This window comes from Phocoena sinus, chromosome 12 (genome assembly GCF_008692025.1).
Source record: "Phocoena sinus isolate mPhoSin1 chromosome 12, mPhoSin1.pri, whole genome shotgun sequence".
Classification (NCBI taxonomy): domain Eukaryota; kingdom Metazoa; phylum Chordata; class Mammalia; order Artiodactyla; family Phocoenidae; genus Phocoena; species Phocoena sinus.
Window position 1 is genome coordinate 89,890,963 of NC_045774.1, and position 21,003 is coordinate 89,911,965.

Here is a 21,003-nt window from a genome sequence, read left to right on the forward strand (position 1 = left end):
CTAGATATCAATTACAGGAAGAGATCTGTAAAAAAAACAAATACATGGAGGCTAAACAATACCCTACTTAATAACGAAGTGATCACTGAAGAAATCAAAGAGGAAATCAAAAAATACCAAGAAACAAATGACAATGGAGACCTGATGACCCAAAACCTATGGGATGCAGCAAAAGCAGTTCTATGAGGAAGTTTATAGCAATACAATCCTACCTTAAGAAACAGGAAACCTCTCAAATAAACAACCTAACCTTGCACCTAAAGCAATTAGAGAAAGAACAACAACAAAACCCCAAAGTTAGCAGAAGGAAAGGAATCATAAAGATCAGATCAGAAATAAATGAAAAAGAAGGAAACGATAGCAAAGATAAATAAAACTACAAGCTGGTTCTTTGAGAAGAGAAACAAAATTGATAAACCATTAGCCAGACTCATCAAGAAAAAAAGGGAGAAGACTCAAATCAATAGAATTAGAAATGAAAAAGGAGAAGTAACAACTGACACTGCAGAAATAGAAGAGAGGATGAGAGATTACTACAAGCAACTCTATGCCAAAAAAATGGAAAAACTGGAAGAAATGGACAAATTCTTAGAAATGCACAACCTGCCAAGACTGAATCAGGAAGAAATTGAAATATGAACAGACCAATCACAAGCACTGAAATTGAAACTGTGATTAAAAATCCTCCAACAAAAAAAAGCCCAGGACCAGATGGCTTCACAGGCAAATTTTATCAAACACTTAGAAAGGAGCTAACACCTATCCTTCTCAAAATCTTCCAAAATATAGCAGAGGGAGAAACACTCCCAAACTCATTCTAGGAGGCCACCATCACCCTGATACCAAAACCAGACAAGGATGTCACAAAGAAAGAAAACTACAGGCCAGTATCAATGACGAACATAGACGCAAAAATCCTCAGCAAAATACTAGCAAACATAATCCAACAGCACATCAAAAGGATCATACACCATGATCAAGTAGGGTTTATTCCAGGAATGCAAGGATTCTTCAATATACGCAAATCAATCAACGTGATACACCATATTAACAAATTGAAGGAGAAAAACCATATGATCATCTCAGTAGATGCAGAGAAAACTTTCGACAAAATTCAATACCCATTTATGATAAAAACCCTGCAGAAAATAGGCAGAGAGGGAACTTTCCTCAACATAATAAAGGCCATATATGACTAACCCACAGCCAACATCATCCTCAACGGTGAAAAACAAAGCATTTCCACTAAGATCAGGAACAAGACAAGGTTGCCCACTCTCACCACTCTTACTCAACATAGTTTTGGAATTTTTAGCCACAGCAATCAGCGAAGAAAAGGAAATAAAAGGAATACAAGTCAGAAAAGAAGAAGCAAAGCTGTTACTGTTTGCAGATGACATGATACTATACATAGAGAATCCTAAAAATGCTACCAGAAAACTACTAGAGCTAATCAATGAATTTGGTAAAGTTGCAAGATACACAATTAATGCACAGAAATCTCTGACATTCTTATACACTAATGATGAAAAATCTGAAAGTGAAATCAAGAAAACATTCCCCTTTACTACTGCAACAAAAAGAATAAAATATCTAGAAATAAACCAACCTAAGGAGAGAAAAGACGTGTATGCAGAAAATTAAGACACTGATGAAGGAAATTAAAGATGATACAAATAGATGGAGAGATATACCATTTTCTTGGATTGGAAGAATCAACATTGTGAAAATGACTCTACTACCCAAAGCAATCTACATATTCAATGCAATCCCTATCAAACTACCACTGGCATTTTCCACAGAACCAGAAAAAAAATTTCACAATATGTATGGAAACACAAAAGATCCCAAATAGCCAAAGCAATCTTGAGAACGAAAAACGGAGCTGGAGGAATCAGGCTCCCTGATTTCAAACTATACTACAAAGCTACACTAATCAAGATAGCATGGTACTGACACAAAAACAGAAATATAGATCAATGGAACAGGATAGAAAGCCCAGACATAAACCCACGCACATATGGTCACCTTATCTTTGATAAAGGAGGCAGGAATGTACAGTGGAGGAAGGACAGCCTCTTCAATAAGTGGTGCTGGGAAAACTGGACAGGTACATGTAAAAGTATGAGATTAGATCACTCCCTAACACCATACACAAAAATAAGCTCGAAATGGATTAAATACCTAAATGTAAGGCCAGAACCTATCAAACTCTTAGAGGAAAACATAGGCAGAACACTCTATGACATAAACCACAGCAAGGTCCTTTTTGACCCACCTCCTAGAGAAATGGAAATAAAAACAAAAATAAAAAAATGGGACCTAATGGAACTTAAAAGCTTTTGGACAGCAAAGGAAACCATAAACAAGACAAAAGACAATGCTCAGAATGGGAAAAATATTTGCAAATGAAGCAACTGACAAAGGATTAATCTCCAAAATTTATAAGCAGGTCATGCAGCTCAATAACAAAAAAACAAACAACCCAATCCAAAAATAGGCAGAAGACCTAAATAGACACTTCTCCAAAGAAGATATACAGATTGCCAACAAACACATGAAAGAATGCTCAACATCATTAATCATTAGAGAAAGGCAAATCAAAACTACAATGAGATATCATATCACACCAGTCAGAATGGCCATCATCAAAAAATCTAGAAACAGGGCTTCCTTGGTGGCGCAGTGGTTGAGAGTCCGCCTGCCGATGCAGGGTACACGGGTTTGTGCCCCGGTCCGGGAGGATCCCACATGCCATGGAGCACCTGCGCCTGTGAGCCATGGCCGCTGAGCCTGCGCGTCCGGACCCTGTGCTCCGCAACGGGAGAGGCCCCAGCAGTGAGAGGCCCGTGTACCGCAAAAAAAAAAAAAAAAAAAAATCTAGAAACAATATATGCTGGAGAGGGTGTGGAGAAAAGGGAACCCTCTTGCACTGCTGCTGGGAATGTGAATTGGTACAGCCACTATGCAGAAAAGTATGGAGGTTCCTGAAAAAACTACAAGTAGAACTACCATATGACCCAGTAATCCCACTACTGGGCATATGCCCTGAGAAAACCATAATTCAAAAAGCATCATGTTCCAAAATATTCATTGCAGCTCTGTTTACAACAGCCCAGAGACGGAAACAACCTAAATGTCCATCATCAGATGAATGGATAAAGAAGATGTGGCACATATATACAATGGAATATTACTCAGCCGTAAAAAGAAACGAAATCGAGTTATTTGTAGTGAGGTGGATAGACCTAGAGTCTGTCATACAGAGCGAAGTAAGTCAGAAAGAGAAAGACAAATACCGTATGCTAACACATCTATATGGAATCTAAGAAAAAAAAATATGAAGAAACTAGGGGTAAGACGGGAATAAAGACACAGACCTACTGGAGAACGGACTTGAGGATATGGGGAGGGGAAAGGGTAAGCTGTGACAAAGCGAGAGTGTGGCATGGACATATATATACACGACTAAACGTAAAATAGATAGCTAGTGGGAAGCAGCCGCATAGCAGAGGGAGATCAACTCGGTGCTTTGTGACCACTTGGATGGGTGGGATAGGGAGGGTGGGAGGGAGGGAGAAGCAAGAGGGAAGCGACATGGGAACAAATGTATATGTATAACTGATTCACTTTGTTATAAAGCAGAAACTAACACACCATTGTAAAGCAATTATACTCCAAATAAGATGTAAAAAAAAAAAAAAAAAAAGCCAGTGTTGAGACTCACACTAATTACAAAGGGGAAGATCACCTCCCAGGGGAAAAAAAAATAAAAAATGCAATACAGGAGATAGCTTCAAGACGGTGCAGGAGTAAGAAGTGGAGATCACCTTCCTCCTGACAAATACATCAGAAATACATCTAAACGTGGAACAAACCCTACAGAACACCTACTGAACGCTGGCAGAAGACCTCAGACCTCCCAAAAGGCAAGAAACTCCCCACGTACCTGGGTAGGGCAAAAGAAAAAAGAAAAATCAGAGACAAAAGAATAGGGACAGGACCTGCACCAGTGGGAGGGAGCTGTGAAGGAGGAAAGTTTCCACACACTAGGAAGCCCCTTCATGGGCGGAGACTGCGGGTGGCAGAGCGGGGAGCTTCGGCGCCGCGGAGGAGAGCACAGCAACAGGGGTGCGGGGGGCAAAGTGGAGAGATTCCCACACAGAGGAGCGGTGCCGACCGGCACTCACCAGCCCGTGAAGCTTGTCTGCTCCCCTGCCGGGGCGGGCGGGGCTGGGAGCTGAGGCTCCGGCTTCGGGTCAGAGCGCAGGGAGAGGACTGGGGTTGGCGGCGTGAACACAGCCTGAAGGGGTTACTGCACCACGGCTGGCCGGGAGGGAGTCCTGGAAAAGGTATGGACCTGCATAAGAGGCCAGAGACCATTATTTTGGGGTGCACGAGGAGAGGGGATACAGAGCACCACCTAAACAAGCTTCATAGACAGGCGCAGGCCGCAGCTATCAGTGCAGAGACCAGAAACGGGCATGAGACGCTAAGGCTGCTTCTGCCGCCACCAAGAAGCCTGTGTGCGAGCACAGGTCACTATCCACACCTCCCTTCCGGGAGCCTGTGCAGCCCGCCACTGCCAGGGTCCTATGATCCAGGGACAACTCCCCCGGGAGAACGCACGGCGCGCCTCAGGCTGGTGCAACGTCATGCCGGCCACTGCCGCCGCAGGCTCGCCCCACATCCGTACCCCTCCCACCCTGCGTCCTGAGTGAGCCAGAGCCCCGTAATCAGCTGTTAATTTAACCCCCTCCTGTCTGAGTGAAGAACAGATGCCCTCAGGCGACCTACACACAGAGGAGGGGCCAGATACAAAGCTGAACCCCAGGAGCTGTGCGAACAAAGAAGAGAAAGGGAAATCTCTCCCAGCAGCCTCCAGAGCAGCGGATTAAATCCCCACAATCAACTTGACGTACCCTGCATCGGTGGAATACCTGATTAGACAACGAATCACCCCAAAACTGAGGCGGTGGACTTTGGGAGCAACTGTAGACTTGGGGTTGGCTTTCTGCATCTAATGTGTTACTGCTTTTATGTTTACCTTAGTTTACTATTTAGAGCTTATTATCATTGGTAGATTTATTGATTTGGTTGCTCTCTTCCTTTCTTTTTTTTTATATATATATTTTTCCCTTTTCTCCTTTCTGAGGGTCTATGTGTATGCTTCTTTGTGTGATTTTGTCTATATACCTTCGCTTTTACAATTTGTCCTAGGGTTCTGTCATTTTTTTTTTTAAATAAAGTTCTTAATACTTGTTATCATTGATGGATTTGGTTTAACACATGGTTGCTCTCTCTTTCTTTCGTTTTTTATTACTTTATTTATTTTTATCTTTAATGATATATTTTTTATTTTAATTACTTTATTTTTCTTTGTTTCTTTCTTTTTCTCCCTTTTCTACTGAGCCGTGTGGCTGACAGGTTCTTGGTGCTCCAGCTGGGTGTCAGGCTTGTGCCTCAGAGGTGGGAGAGCTGAGTTCAGGACACTGGTCCACCACAGACCTCCCAGCCCCAGGTAATATCGAACAGTGAAAGGTCTCCTAGAGATCTCCAAATCAACGCTAAGATGCAGCTGCACTCAATGACCAGCAAGCTACAGTGCTGGACACCCTACGCCAAACAACTAGCAAGACAGGAAGAAAACCCCACCCATTAGCAGAGAGGCTGCCTAAAATCATATGAAGTTCACAGACACCCCAAAACACACCACCGGACGCGGTCCGGCCCACGAGAAAGACAAGGTCCAGCCCCACCCACCAGAACATACACACTGATAACCTCCACCAGGAAGCCTACACAAGCCACAGAACCAACCTTAACTACTGGGGACAGGCACCAAAAACAACGGGAACTACGAACCTGCAGCCTGCAAAAAGGAGACCCCCAAACACAGTAAGCTAAGCAAAATGAGAAGACAGAGAAACACACAGCAGATGAAGGAGCAAGATAAAAACCCACCAGATGTAACAAATGAAGAGGAAATAGGCAGTCTACCTGAAAAAGAATTCAAAGTAACGACAGTAAACAGGATCCAAAATCTTGGAAATAGAACGGAGAAAATACAAGAAACGTTTAACAAGGACCTAGAAGAACTAAAGAGTAAACAAACAATGATGAACACCACAATAAATGAAATAGAGAATCCTCTAGAAGGAATCAATAGCAGAATAACTGAGGCAGAAGAACAGATAAGTGACCTGAAAGATAAAATAGTGTAAATAACTACTACAGAGCAGAATAAGGAAAAAAGAATGAAAAGAACTGAGGACACTCTGAGACCTCTGGGACAACATTAAACGCACAAACATTCGACTTGCAGGGGTTCCAGAAGAAGAAGAGAAAAAAAACAGGGACCAAGAAAATACCTGAACAGATTACAGTTGAGAACTTCCCTAATATGGGAAAGAAAATAATCAAGATCAGAAAGTGCAGAGAGTCCCATATGGGATAAATCCAAGGAGAAACATGCCAAGACACATATTAATCAAACTATCAAAAATTAAATATAAGGAAAAAATATTAAGAGGAGCAAGGGAAAAGTAACAAATAACATACAGGAGAATCCACATAAGGTTAACAGGTGATCTTTCAGCAGAAACTCTTAAAACCAGAAGAGAATGGCAGGACATATTTAAAGTGATGAAAAAGAAAAACCCACAACCAAAGATTACTCTCCCCAGCAAGGATCTCATTCAGATTCAATGGAGAAATTAAAACCTTTACAGACAAGCAAAAGCTAAGGGAATTCAGCACCACCAAACCAGCTTTATAATAAATGCTAAAGGAACTTCTCTAGGCAGAAAACACAAGAGAAGGAAAACACCTACAATAACAAACCCAAAACTATTTTAAAAATGGTTAATAGGAACACACATATCAATAACTACCTTAAATGTAAATGGATTAAATACCCCAACTAAAAGACATACACTGCCTGAATGGATACAAAAATGAGACCTGTATATATACTGTCTACAAGAGACCCACTTCAGACCCACAGGCACATTCAGACTGAAAGTGAGGGCATGGAAAATAGTATTCCATGCAAATGGAAATCAAAAGAAAGCTGCAGTAGCAATTCTCATATCAGACAAAATAAACCTTAAAATAAAGAGTATTACAAGAGACAAAGAAGGACACTACATAATAATCAAGTGATCAATCCAAGAAGATATAACAATTGTCCATATTTATGCGGCCAACATAGGAACACCTCAATACATAAGGCAAATGCTAACAACAATAAAATGGGAAACTGACAGTAACACAATCATAGTAGGGGACTTTAACACCCCACTTTCATCAATGGACAAATCATCCAAAATGAAAATAAAAAAAGGAAACACAAGCTTTAAATAATATATTAAACAAGATGGACTTAATTGATATTTATAGGACACTCCATCCAAAAACAACAGAATACACTTTCTTCTCAAGTGATCATGGAACATTCTCCAGGATAGATCATATCTTGGGTCACAAATCAAGCATTGGTAAATTTAAGAAAATTGAAATCGTATCAGGTATCCAATTCGACCACAACGCTATGTGACTAGATATCAATTACAGGAAAAACTCTGTGAAAAATAAAAACACATGGAGGCTAAACAATACACTACTTAATAACCAAGAGATCACTTAAGAACTCAGAGGAAATCAAAAAATACCTAGAAACAAATGAAAATGAAAACACGATGACCCCAAACCTACAGGATGCAGCAAAAGCAGTTCTAAGAGGGAAGTTTATAGCAATACAGTCCTACCTCAAGAAACAAGAAACAACTCAAATAAACAACCTAACCTTACACCTAAAGCAATCAGAGAAATACAACAAAAAAAACCCCAAAGTTAGCAGAAGGAAAGAAATCATAATCAGATCAGATATAAATGAACAAGAAATGAAGGAAACAATGGCAAAGATCAATAAAACTAAAAGCTGGTTCTTTGAGAAGATAAACAAAACTGATAAACCACTAGCCAGACTCATCAAGAAAAAAACGGAGAAGACTCACATCAACAGAATTAGAAATGAAAAAGGAGAAGTAACAACTGACACAGCAAAAATACAAAGGATCATGAGAGATTACTACAAGCAACTATATACCAATAAAATGGATAACCTGTAAGAAATGGACCAATTCTTAGAAAAGCACAACCGTCCAAGACTGAACCAGGAAGAAATAGAAAACAGAACCAGACCAATCACAAGCACTGAAATTGAAACTGTGATTAAATATCTTCCAACAAAGGCCCAGGACCAGATGGATTCACAGGCAAATTCCATCAAACATTTACAGAAGAGCTACCACCTATCCTTCTCAAACTCTTCCAAAATACAGCAGAGGAAGGAACACTCCCAAACTCATTCTACGAGGCCACCATCACCCTGATACCAAAACCAGACAAAGATGTGACAAAAAAAGAAACCTACAGACCAGTATCACTGATGAACATAGATGCAAAAGTCCTCAACAAAATACTAGCTAACAGAATCCAGCAGCACATTAAAAAGATCAGACACCATGATCAAATGGGTTTTATCACAGGAATGCAAAGATTCTTCAATATATGCAAATCAATCAACGTGATACACCATATTGACAAACTGAAGAGAAACCATATGATCATCTCAATAGATGCAAAGAAAGCTTTCGACAAAATTCAACACCCATTTATGATTAAAACCCTTTAGAAAGTAGGCATAGAGGGAACTTACCTCTATGTAATAAGGGCCATATATGACTAACCCACAGCCAACATCGTCCTCAACGGTGAAAAACTGAAACCATTTCCACTAAGATCAGGAACAAGACAAGGTTGCCCACTCTCACCACTATCAGTCAACATGGTTTTGGAAGTTTTAGCCACACCAATCAGAGAAGCAAAAGAAATAAAAGGAATCCAAATGGAAAAGAAGACGTAAAACTGTCACTGTTTGCAGATGGCATGATACTATACATAGACAATCCCAAAGATGTTACCAGAAAACTACGAGAGCCAATCAATGAATCTGGTAAAGTAGCAGGATACAAAATGAATGCACAGAAATCTCTTGCATTCCTGTACACTAATGATGAAAAATCTGAAGGAGAAATTAAGGAAACGCTCCCATGTACCACTGCAACAAAAGGAATAAGACCTAGGAACAAACCACCCTAAGGAGACAAAAGACCTGTATGCAGAAAACTATAAGACACTGATGAAAGAAATTAAAGATGATACAAACAGATGGAGAGATATACCATATTCTTGGATTGGAAGAATCAACACTGTGAAAATGACTATACTACCAAAACAATCTACAGTTTCAATGCAATCCCTATCAAACTACCAATGGCATTTTTCACAGAACTAAAAACAAAAATTTCACAATTTGTATGGAAACACAAAAGACCCCAAATAGCCAAAGCAATCTTGAAAAAGGAAAATGGAGCTGGAGGAATCAGGCTCCCTGACTTCAGACTATACTACAAAGTAATCAAGATAAAATGGTACTGGCACTAAAACAGAAATATAGATCAATGGAACAGGACAGAAAGCCCCGAGATAAACCCACGCACATATGGTCACCTTATCTTTGATAAAGGAGGCAAGAATATACAACAGAGAAAAGACAGCCTCTTCAATAAGTGGTGCTGGGAAAACCAGACAGCTATATGTTAAAGAGTAAAATTAGAACACTTCCTAACACCGTACACAAAAATAAACTCCAAATGGATTAAAGACCTAAATGTAAGGCCAGAAACTATCAAACTCTTAGAGGAAAACATAGGCAGAACACTCTTTGACATACATCACAGCAAAATCCTTTCTGACCCACCTCCTAGAGAAATGGAAATAAAAACAAAAATAAACAAATGGGATGTAATGAAACTTAAAAGCTTTTGCACAGCAAAGGAAACCATAAACAAGATGAAAAGACAACCCTCAGAATGGGAGAAAATATTTACAAACAAAGCAACTGACAAAGAATTAATCTCCAAAATATACAAACAGCTCATGCAGGTCAATATCAAAAAAACAACCCAATCCAAAAATGGACCAAAGACCTAAATTGACATTTCTCCAAAGAAGATATACAGAACCAACAAGCACATGAAAGAATGCTCAACATCACTAATCATTAGAGAAATGCAATCAAAACTACAATGAGGTATCACTCCACACCTGTCAGAATGGCCATCATCAAAAATTCTACAAATGATAAATGCTGGAGAGGGTATGGAGAAAAGGGAACCCTCTTGCACTCCTGGTGGGAATGTAAATTGATACAGCCACTATGGAGAACAGTATGGAGGTTCCTTAGAATACTAAAAATAGAACTACCATACGACCCAGCAATCCCACTACTGGGCATATACCCTGAGAAAACCATAATTTAAAAAGAGTCACATACCACAATGTTCACTGCAGCTCTATTTACAATAGCCAGAACATGGAAGCAACCTAAGTGTCCAAAGACAGATGAATGGATAAAGAAGATGTGGCACATATATACAATGAAATATTACTCAGCCATAAAAAGAAATGAAATTGAGTTATTTGTAGTGAGGTGGATGGACCTAGAGTCTGTCATACAGAGTGAAGTAAGTCATAAAGAGAAATACATCAATACCATACGCTAACACATATATATGGAATCTAAAAAAAAAAAAAAATGGTTCTGAAGAACCTAGGGGCATGACAGGAATGGAATAAAGACGCAGATGTAGAGAATGGACTTGAGGACACAGGGAAGGGGAAGAGTAAGCTGGGACAAAGTGAGAGAGTGGCATGGACGTATATACACTACCAAATGTAAATTAGGTAGCTAGTGGGAAACAGCCACATAGCACAGGGAGATCAGCTCAGTGGTTTGTGACCACCTAGAGGGGTGGGATAGGGAGGGCGGGAGGGAGAGAGATGCAAGAGGGAAGAGATATAGGGACATATGTGTATTTATAGCTGATTCACTTTGTTATAAAGCAGAAACTAACACACCACTGTAAAGCAATTATACTCCAATAAAGATGTAAAAAAAAAAAGCAATACGGTGCACGTACTACATATGTTATATAACACATCAGTTAGGTCTGGGACAGCACTACTTAACTATACACAAGGTATTTCTGTGTATATAAACATTCATTCGTGATACTTCAGGGTCACATTTTATCAATAAATTGTTAACGAAAAAAACCCTTGTTCTTGAAATCTTTTGGCATTTGAAAATGAATATTAAAGGACTATAAACCTATAAAATTTTCATTCTGACTTAACCTGGCTCCACAAATTACCAATATTCATAAAACCTTCAAACTATGCTTTTGAAACGTGCAAATGTAAGAAAAGACACTTATTTTCCCATCCTTCTGATTTACAAAATATAAGGTAATTATGTAAGTTGATAACTGGAGGAAATGAGAAAAAAGCAGAAGAGAGCAGGAAAAATCAACAACAAAAAATTTAAGAATAGGCTAATGGAGGATCAGTAACAAAAAAACACAGAACAAAAAGTCTGTTGCTGTGCACTCTGAGGTGAATTACTACATCTGTGTATAGCGTTTTTCTCTATGGCTAAAAATTATGTTTTGATATAGACAAACACATATTTGTAGGTATTTTGATAGAGACAAACACATATTTACAGATAATCTTACATGTCTATTTTCTCTTCGTCTCCAAGCAGCTAACTCTTTAGAAGCTAGTTCTTCTGGACTCATTCTTATAAGGTGATCAGGGGTTACTTCTCCTTTTAGCACTTTTTTAAATAATATCTGCAGGTATTTAAAAATGGGAAGGAAAGGAGAGAAAAACATTTTTAAAAGAACGAGGAGCTGCTGTATAGAAACTTGTAATAAATGAAGGTGAAATTTTGAAACCTAATTTACAAATGTTTAATGATTCACGTATTACCTCCTGCAAAGAGAATAAATGACAGCCTTGTGTTCTAGAAACTTACCATCTAAGGTAGCTAAATACACATTTTGTATAAAAACACAATAGAGAAGCATGTATGGTGAAGTCATTACAACATCTTTGCAAAGTTGTATTAAGTCTTCCCAGGGACAGACACTGTCACAATAGCTAACCCATGACTATATGAAAGATACTGCATAAAAGAACTTTACTGAATGTGATGTCTTTCATATTTTTAAGATTTCATATGTTTAAATCCTAACAGGCTTACAGGGGACTCCAGAGCAAAGAACCAACTGTTAAGAAAAAACCTGAAGGAAGTAAATATTTACTTGAAGAAAAGCTTTCAGATTACGTAATTCAAAAAGTATCTGATTCCCTGCACCATGATGGCAGATTGTACAATGTAGATTTTTCTTATGTAGCTGTTAGCATACCTCAAGAAAATACCTCATATCACACACTACGGCAAATACCATTACACAAACTGACAAACTGATATCACTCGTGTGAAAACGTTGTAAAACTTAAACAAATGTGTAAGGAGTTTGCATCTACACCCACAGCTTTCAGATTTCCTCTAAGTCCCAGGAAAAGATTAAGGATTCAATTAAAGTTTACTCCACTGCTAAGATTCTTAGAACTAGTCATATTTAAATTAATAACAATATTTTAAAACAGCTTTCTTTTTTATCAAAATGTAAATTATTTTCTTAAGCAGTGTAACTCTATTTTCAAATTTACATCAGAAGTATTAAATACATAGTGTTACAAATTTTGGTTTAACAGTGTTTTTGAAGAATACATATGAATGAATTTTTTAATAAACTGGATTAAACAAGGGACATAAAGGAAAGAAAATTCACATCAATCGGGTTAAGATAGATTTAGTATTTTATATTTTAACAGACATTGCATAACACTAGTCACCACTGTTCAGAATTCATAACTCAGTTCAGTAGCAAAAGACTAGGTCTCACTTCAAGAAATAAATTACAGATCTATCGTATGAAAATCATAAATCTCTATGTATTAGGAAAGTTGGAAGCATAAAGATCCAGACATGAACAAAACATACTTACATTGTTTTTAGGATCTTTCAGATTGAACATCAAACTTCTATATTTGTTCTTATATTTAGCATCTGTGTCCCGAAAAAAAGAGAAAAGCTCTTTTTCAATTTTTGTGGCAACTTTTGCTGCCTTTTCCTCTGGTACCTTCAAATTTGAGTCTGTAAGTCTTAAAATGAGAATAATTCAATTATTTTCCAAATACATGAAGCGTATATTATTCAATCTTCTACAATAGCAACGCGTGTTACCTTTTCATAAGAATATCTTTGAGAGAATGCCGGACGCTCTGTCGGATCTGGTCTGTGGAAGGCTTGGAGGCAAGAGCCGCCGGAGGATGTGCACCAGGGGGGCCCTTTTCGGTTTTCTTCTTCTTTGTCTCTTGCTTCTCATGAGCACCTAATTTAAATAAATATCAAAACTCACTAAATTGCTTTGAAAAAGGTATTTTCCTTTTTAACGCACAATGTAAGTGGACTGATTAAAAATCACTATTTTAAAATCATAAGATCAGACTCCATATTCCACACTGAAATATTCCTGACATTGAAATTCTAATCTATGTATGATGACAGATGATAACTGTAAAAAGTGGCCCTAATGTTATAAAATGTATATACCCCTTTCCCATATTAGATAATGGTTTTTAGAGCTACTTTTCATATATATATATATATATATATATATATATATATATATATATGAAATATATATACCTGTAAAAAACTATTTAGAAAAATTGATCTGAACTTATTAGGTGTGCAGATAATGTAATGTCCTTACTAATACCACAAAATTGATGAATCTCCTCTGGTTTTAAAACAATTGTGTTAATTTGAATGTTAAGCTTTTCAAATGATTTTTCATTCCATCATTACTCATTTATGCACATCTTCAGAATCTCAGTGTCCTACAAACTCCTCATTCCAACAATTCTTAAATCGATCATTTTTTTACCATTCATGTCCTCACTTTCCCACACAACCAACTTTGGCCAGGTAGCCCAACACCTGCCATTCCGTTGCAGCCTGAACATCTTAATTCTCTCTCCTTTAAACATCAGCACTGGCAAAAACCACAACCTGGTGAAAGCTAACTTTTATCCTTCACCCAAACAGCCAACAAATAGCTGAAGGTAACTGGAGAAAGTAAGCACTGGTGCTGACAGATCTCACTTTAAATTTACAACCACAAATCTCAAGTAGAGAGCTCAATCTGCCACCCTAATCCTATTAAACTATCCTAGTAGTTTACTAGTGCTCTCCCACTTTCCAAAAATGTATTTTATGCTTTTTCTCCTTTCTTCTCAAACCAATGATACCTCCAACTTGGACCTCATTTGATTTTCTCACTTCGTATCTCACTGAGGAAGCAAAGCAGTGTCAGCTATTTTCCCATCACCAAACCTACTAACATACCTCATGTGTCCCCGCTCCTTCCACATGCAGCTTTCCCTACTGTTACAATGCATCAGCCGTCCTTTCCTATGACCAACCCCACCAGGAGAATCCTATTCCCCTCTGATCTCTTCATGGATTTTGAACCTCAACTATCGCCTCTCTCTGTCGCCCACATCATCAAATTCTCTCGCTACTGGATCATTCCCATTAGTCTTACAAACATGCTATAATATCTCTTTAAAGAGAAATCCTGACCTCATATCCACCTCTAGCCACTACACCATTTCTGTTCCCTTTAACAGCAAAATTCCTTCAAAGAGTTATTCATAATCACTATCTCCAGTTCCTCACCCTCCATCCTTCCACACGCCACTGTAACTGGCTTTTGTCCCCACTGCTCCACCAAAACAACTGTCTAGCCAGCATCTGACACAATTGATCACCACCTCCTTCTTGGAACTTCACCTGACTTCCAGGCCACCATGGTCTCTTAGTTCTCTTACCTCAAAGGCCATCTCTTCGTCTCCTTTGCTGGATCCTCTCTTCCTCCCAAGTTCTAATTGCTGACGCACCCCAAGGCCTCTGCTTCTGCCCCTTCATTATCAAACTCTCTCTGTAGCTCTTTATATCTAAGTGCTTGATTTAAAATAACACCTATGCACTGACAGATCCCAAATTTATATACCATTGCCCAAAGTCCAGACTCATCAGCCAAAAATTTACTCAAAATATCTCCACTTGGATCTCTAATACCCATCTCAAAGTTAAAATACCCATATTTTTCAATTTTCCTCCCCAATCTCTTTCTCATCTCTGCAAACAGCACCAACACTGATCTAACCACCTCCTAAGACTCTTCTTTCCTTCACCTACCTACACCTAATCCAACAGCAAGTTCTGCCAAGTCTACTATAAAATATATATGAATCTGACCACTTCCCTCACTGTACCTCTGTTCCAAGCTACCACTCTTTCTTTCCTAGGATACGGCTAAAGACTCCTAACCAGTCTACTCTCCTTCTCTCCTATCCTCCTACAGTCCAGGCTCCACAGGAAACCACAGTGAGCCATCACTCTCTTGTACAAATTCCTCTAAAGGTTCCCCATTATATTGAGAACAAAAAAAAGTAAACTCCTGTCATGGCCTCAAAGTTCCTACATAATTTTGTCTAAACTCACCTTCCACCACCATTCTATCCCTCGTGTATTACATTCTAATCATTCCACAGGGATTTTCTTGCTCCTCAAATGCAGAGGCTATCTCCACCTCAAAGCCTTCAGCTTGGCTGTGCCCTCTATGGATTCCTTCCTCCCAAACAACTCTGCATCCCTTTAGATCCCACAGCACATTACCACCTCCATTCTCTCTGAAACAAACTCCCTCCCACTCTCCTTGACCTTGACTCTCTATCCCATTACTCAACTTTTTCTTTATAGTGCCTAAATTCTCTAAAAATAGCACATCACTTTATCTGTCTACCTGTTATCTGTCATTTCCCATTGGTATTTAAGTGCCATGAGGGCAGGGGCCTTATCTTACTAAGTTCATTAGTACTTTCTCAGAATTTGGACCAATAATTCTTATTTCAAGTAGGGTCAATCACCTAAACTGTTTTTCTTGCCTTTAAAATGTAAAAGTTTTTAAATTTCCCTAAATATACTAACTGAAAGTATATGAAATAAAATATAAATACATTAGTATATAGTAATTTCTATTATTCTTACTACCTGGTTTTGAAGCTTTTTCTCCTGTGCAAGTAACAGCTGTAGACTCTTTTGTTATTTTTTCACTTTTTTCTTCTGAGGATCTCCGAGGTAAAACTGGTTGTCCCATCTTTCGAAGAGGAGCTAGCTGCCATTTTTTTATTTCACTATCCCTACAGTCTGATGAGTTTTTGCCTTCACCAGACTCCTAGGAAAAATAGTATTTAATTAATTAGAATGAAAACTACTAAACTATCTTTAAATACAAAGCAAGCCTCCTGAGCATGTGGATTGAAAAAATTAGTATGACAAGCTATTAAGATATCAAACATATTCCACTCTTTAGCCCAATAACTGTTTTTTGAAGATATATATAAAACTCAATTAACTGCAAAAAGGACCTTCACCGTTCCATCCAAAATCCATTTGTTAAGCACCTATTTTCTGCAGAACACGTAACAACAGTCTGTAATGGGGAACTAAAAAACATTGAGAAATAATGGCATTAGAAAGAAAATTAGGTATAAGATAGTAAGGGTCCTCTTCGTCGGCTGCAGATATGAAAAAAAGGGGGGGATTGTGGAGAAATCAATTATCTGTATTTTTTACTACTTTCTAGAACAAATGAAGTCACATTTACCTATAAATGTATCAAATTCTCAGTGTACCTACTGGCAATTTTAACTCCTATAAGGTAGAACAAACCATCAGGACACCTACTATTTTTGTCCTAATTATAACCCACAAAGAACTACAAATGAAACCAGAATTGTGAGACCCTTGGGAGTTAATTAATCACATCATACCAGTCTTCACTGGTGGGGAAGTGGTTAAAAATCCGCCTGCCAACATGCAGGGGACACGGGTTTGAGCTCTGGTCTGGGAAGATCCCACATGCCGCGGAGCAACTAAGCCCGTGCGCCACAACTACTGAAGCCCGTGAGCCTAGAGCCTGTGCCCCACAACAAGAGAAGCTACCGCAATGAGAAGCCCACGCACCGCAATGAAGAGTAGCCCCCGCTCGCCCAAACTAGAGAAAAGCCCGCACACAGCAACGAAGACCCAACTCAGTCAAAAAATAAATAAATTTATAAAAACAAAAAATCACATCATACCAGTGAGAAGAATACTTGTGTATAGAAATATAATCATAGTTTTTAAGAAGATAGAGTATATACAAAAAATCGATTTTCTCTAGACTGGGAATCCTATAATTTTTTAATTTACTTGTTTATTTTCTACCTCTCCAACTAGACTTACTTGAGAGCAGGAACATTTCTCAATCAGTCATACATACTCAAATCTGGTACCATGCTTGGCACACAATAGGAACTCAATAAATGGTTCAACATAAAATCTAGGGATAAGAAGTGATATTTAAAAAGCAGATTCCATCAACTAAAATCAGAGTAGTCAAATAAGATTCAACAGTTCAGTACCAAAAAGAAAAGAAAAGAAAAGCAGTAATCACTTGGCTCATGTATTTATTTACAGTATCAGACTAACCTCGGTTCCTTTTCTGATACAGAGACTGGATAGAGGGGTTTCTCAAAACATTCACCATGTTAATGTTTTATAATGTCTTTTTAGACAAGATGGAGATAACTCAACTGAATGACTAAACAATGAGCTGTATTTCTGAATGGCCAAGAAATTGTACCCAAGAAATGATGATTAGAAGTTAACAGAACCTTTCCAAAGGCTTGCTATAAACTGTTTTCAGTGGCGCTCTCAGTTCTATATTATCAATTACTTTGGTGCTAATCAAATCAACAGAAAAAGTAATAGTAAATATCAGAAGGACATAATCTGATTCTCAGCAAGTCTTGGCAGACAGGAAACGTTGGATGGCACAAGGATTTGGCAAACTGGAACTTAATCCAGATTTATCACATAAGGAGTGTCTCAAGAACTGAGTTTGTAAATAATGGAAACGGCTTTAGAAAAAACATGCTTATGTTCTTCAATCTGAATGGTCGAATTAAAATATTTCCAAGGTTCCTAATTTATGTTCGTTGTGTTTTGGAATATTATACTTGACCATCCACATATATTTGTTTCAGTGTTTCCTCCCTAGCACTACCTACAAGAATAACAAATCAATGATTAGAAAAATCACAGGAAATAAAAAAGTAGACAATGAAAATAAAATTTAATCAGATAAAGTGCCGTGTCCTTTATACATTTCTCCTGTAATTGACTAATATCTTGAAATTCTATTTAGAAAATACTTTAACAAGGTAGTTGAAAATGTAAGATGAGGGAAAACTGACAACTTTTTAAAAGGCCACATTTTAAGAGAAACATTATGAGATACGGGTTCCAAGCAAATACTGGAACAAAAATCAAAAGAACTAAGATTACTTTTCCTTACAGAGAACTCTTTCACTTGAAAATAATAATGCCAAATGTGGTCTTATGGATTCATAGATATCTACGGACTGAAAAGCTTTTTAGAAAAACTTCTCAGCAAGCACAATTTATACCTACCACCACAAAATCTCACACACATTCTACCACAGAAAATGCAAGTACCAAACTAGAGACTAGAAATAGCACAAAAGACTGTAAGAAATAAGATCTGCGTATTTTGAAGATGTCACTACCTGGTTTCACCAAGCCTGACAAAACATGTTAAGTAAAAACCCATTTTTGCTGAAAAATAAATGTGAAAATGTACACAACAGTGAAATCTAAAGAGAAATTTCAAATTCGCACCGTCAGCCCGAAGTTCTTAAGTAAAAATAATGCATTAATGAGAGGCTCACCCGTTTCAAAATTTTGACCTTGTGCTTCACTGTATCATCTATATATTTGGTTTTGTCATTTGTTGTAGTGTGCTTTGATAACCCAAGCTTTTCATATTCCATTGCTTTATCTTCACTATGGACTTCAACTTTAGCCTGGTTTCCCAAAATATCTGGATCTACTATTTCAGTCTTTTTATCTTCTTCGGCACAACATTTCACACACACATATTCTTTGTCTTCCTCTCCCATTTGCTGTGCTTGAGAAAGACTTAACCCAACACAATCACCATGAAACCAGTCATCACATCTCCCACAGCCAACCATAAACCTGGAGAGAAAAAAAAAAAGAACACTTTGATTCGATACATTTTCTTAAAAACCAATGCTGAGTGAGCCTAAACTGAATTTTTAATATTTTTCCAGTATTTTGCATGTTTTCTGTCTTTACCCATTCTATCAGTTCAACATGGAGAGAGTTTTCAAAGAACATTCTATGAAAACGGAACTTTAAGAAGTCAAACATTTCCCCTCTAATATGAGTGAGAAAATACTGGGCGGGGGGCGGGGAGGGGGACACATAAGGATAAAAATATAGGGCAACTGACCTTTGTCAGCATACTGTATAGAATAACAATGTATAGAATAACAGTATTTCTCCACTGAGAAGGGTGATGAACTGTGATAATCTGATCACAGACAACCCATCAAAGTTACAACTACATTTACCACATAGACTTGAAATCATACATAAAACTGGAGTCACTTATCCAACTAATCATTTTAAATAACAAAGAGAAAAACCAGATGCAACAAAAATGCAACTCAAAACTAACAAAGTGGAGCCTCACAAACTGTTCCTCATTAACCACCTTAACTATATATATATAACTATTCTTTGAGCTCAAAATATTCTGGTTCATAGTGTCACAATGATTTAGCTGAAAGATCTTTTATGTACTTCTGAGGATGGGCTTCCTTACTACTTGACCTTGTACTTTAGATAATAAACTTGTTTTCCCAAATAATGACCAAATTATATCAACATGAAGATATTACTATTCAGGGTGAATTTTTTTTTATATTTCCAAACAATCTCCTTATATTTTCCCTTTACTGCATTTTATCTAAGAAATAATTTCACTAACCAATGAAGAAGTCCAAGGACAGATTTATGACTCTGAAGAGTTTGTTTTTCTAACTTAAGAAAGAATATCTGGAATTATTTTAGAATAAAATAGCAAAACAGATATATAAACAGCAATTTGAGGGTGAAATTACCTTTTTCACATACTTTTCAACCCATTATTAAGAAAATGACAAAGCTCACTCAATCACGTTTAACATTTTCCTTTTTTCTTCCTCAGGTTAGTAATTCATGGTATGTTTGAAAGATTTAGGAGAATTTAAGTATACTCTTTAATGATCTAAAGACTTTGTGCTGGTTTCGATAAGAACAGTGGCACCAGCAACAGTGACCAAAGTCCTTTTAAAAACCTATCGTCCAACAGGAAGATGTTAAAGGTAATTAATATACTGGGTGATATGGCCAACCCTCTCTAAATATACCAGTGGTCCTGTTTTAATGTAGAAACTGTAAGAATCAGAACGCTGAGTTTCAAACCTTACAGGATATCTTGAAAAAGTCACGCCAAATACCCCACCCCCTCAATTGCAGACCACTCTATTCTTCTTCCTCTCTCATGTGCCTTTCCACTGTGCACCAACCACTGCCGTGCACCAAGGAAACCTGACTTCTTCATGTCTACAATTCACCATTCTTTACCCTAACTGGCGATGCCTGTGCTACCTTTTTCAGATAAGTCATCATTTCCTCAATGGTTCATTTTAAAACTTAAATTCATTAAAAAAAAAACCACCTCATGCCTTAAGTAAAAATAAATAAAAATACAGAATACTTTGGATTCATAGCCCTAGTGAGAAAACTTTCCAACATTGTGGTATTTGTCTGCAAGACAGAAATGATTTCTCTAGGTTTGGGAGACTTTAGATGGGTCCATGCATGTTTCAGTGATACAGATCATACAGCCAACAGAAAACTACGAAGTTTGAAAAATACAGATACTTAAAAGTTCTTCTATTTCAGATTGCAAAGTTGTAAGAACTCCTATTTCTTGAAAGCAACTATCTAGGCTGAATTTCTTTGAATTATTGAAG

At 37.8% G+C, this 21,003-nt stretch overlaps 1 protein-coding gene across 3 annotated transcripts in view; it reads right to left on the minus strand.

The window, feature by feature from the left end:
- Positions 1-21,003, minus strand: part of PHF3 (PHD finger protein 3) — a 103,800-nt gene that overhangs the window by 15,991 nt on the left and 66,806 nt on the right. For all 3 annotated transcript variants that reach the window (XM_032651073.1, XM_032651074.1, XM_032651075.1), the window contains 5 exons: positions 18,847-19,156; positions 16,103-16,286; positions 13,226-13,373; positions 12,987-13,143; positions 11,646-11,762 (listed from right to left, as the gene is read on the minus strand). In XM_032651073.1, coding sequence (XP_032506964.1) covers positions 11,646-11,762; positions 12,987-13,143; positions 13,226-13,373; positions 16,103-16,286; positions 18,847-19,156 — 916 coding nt within the window. The remainder of the gene's footprint in view (positions 1-11,645; positions 11,763-12,986; positions 13,144-13,225; positions 13,374-16,102; positions 16,287-18,846; positions 19,157-21,003) is intronic.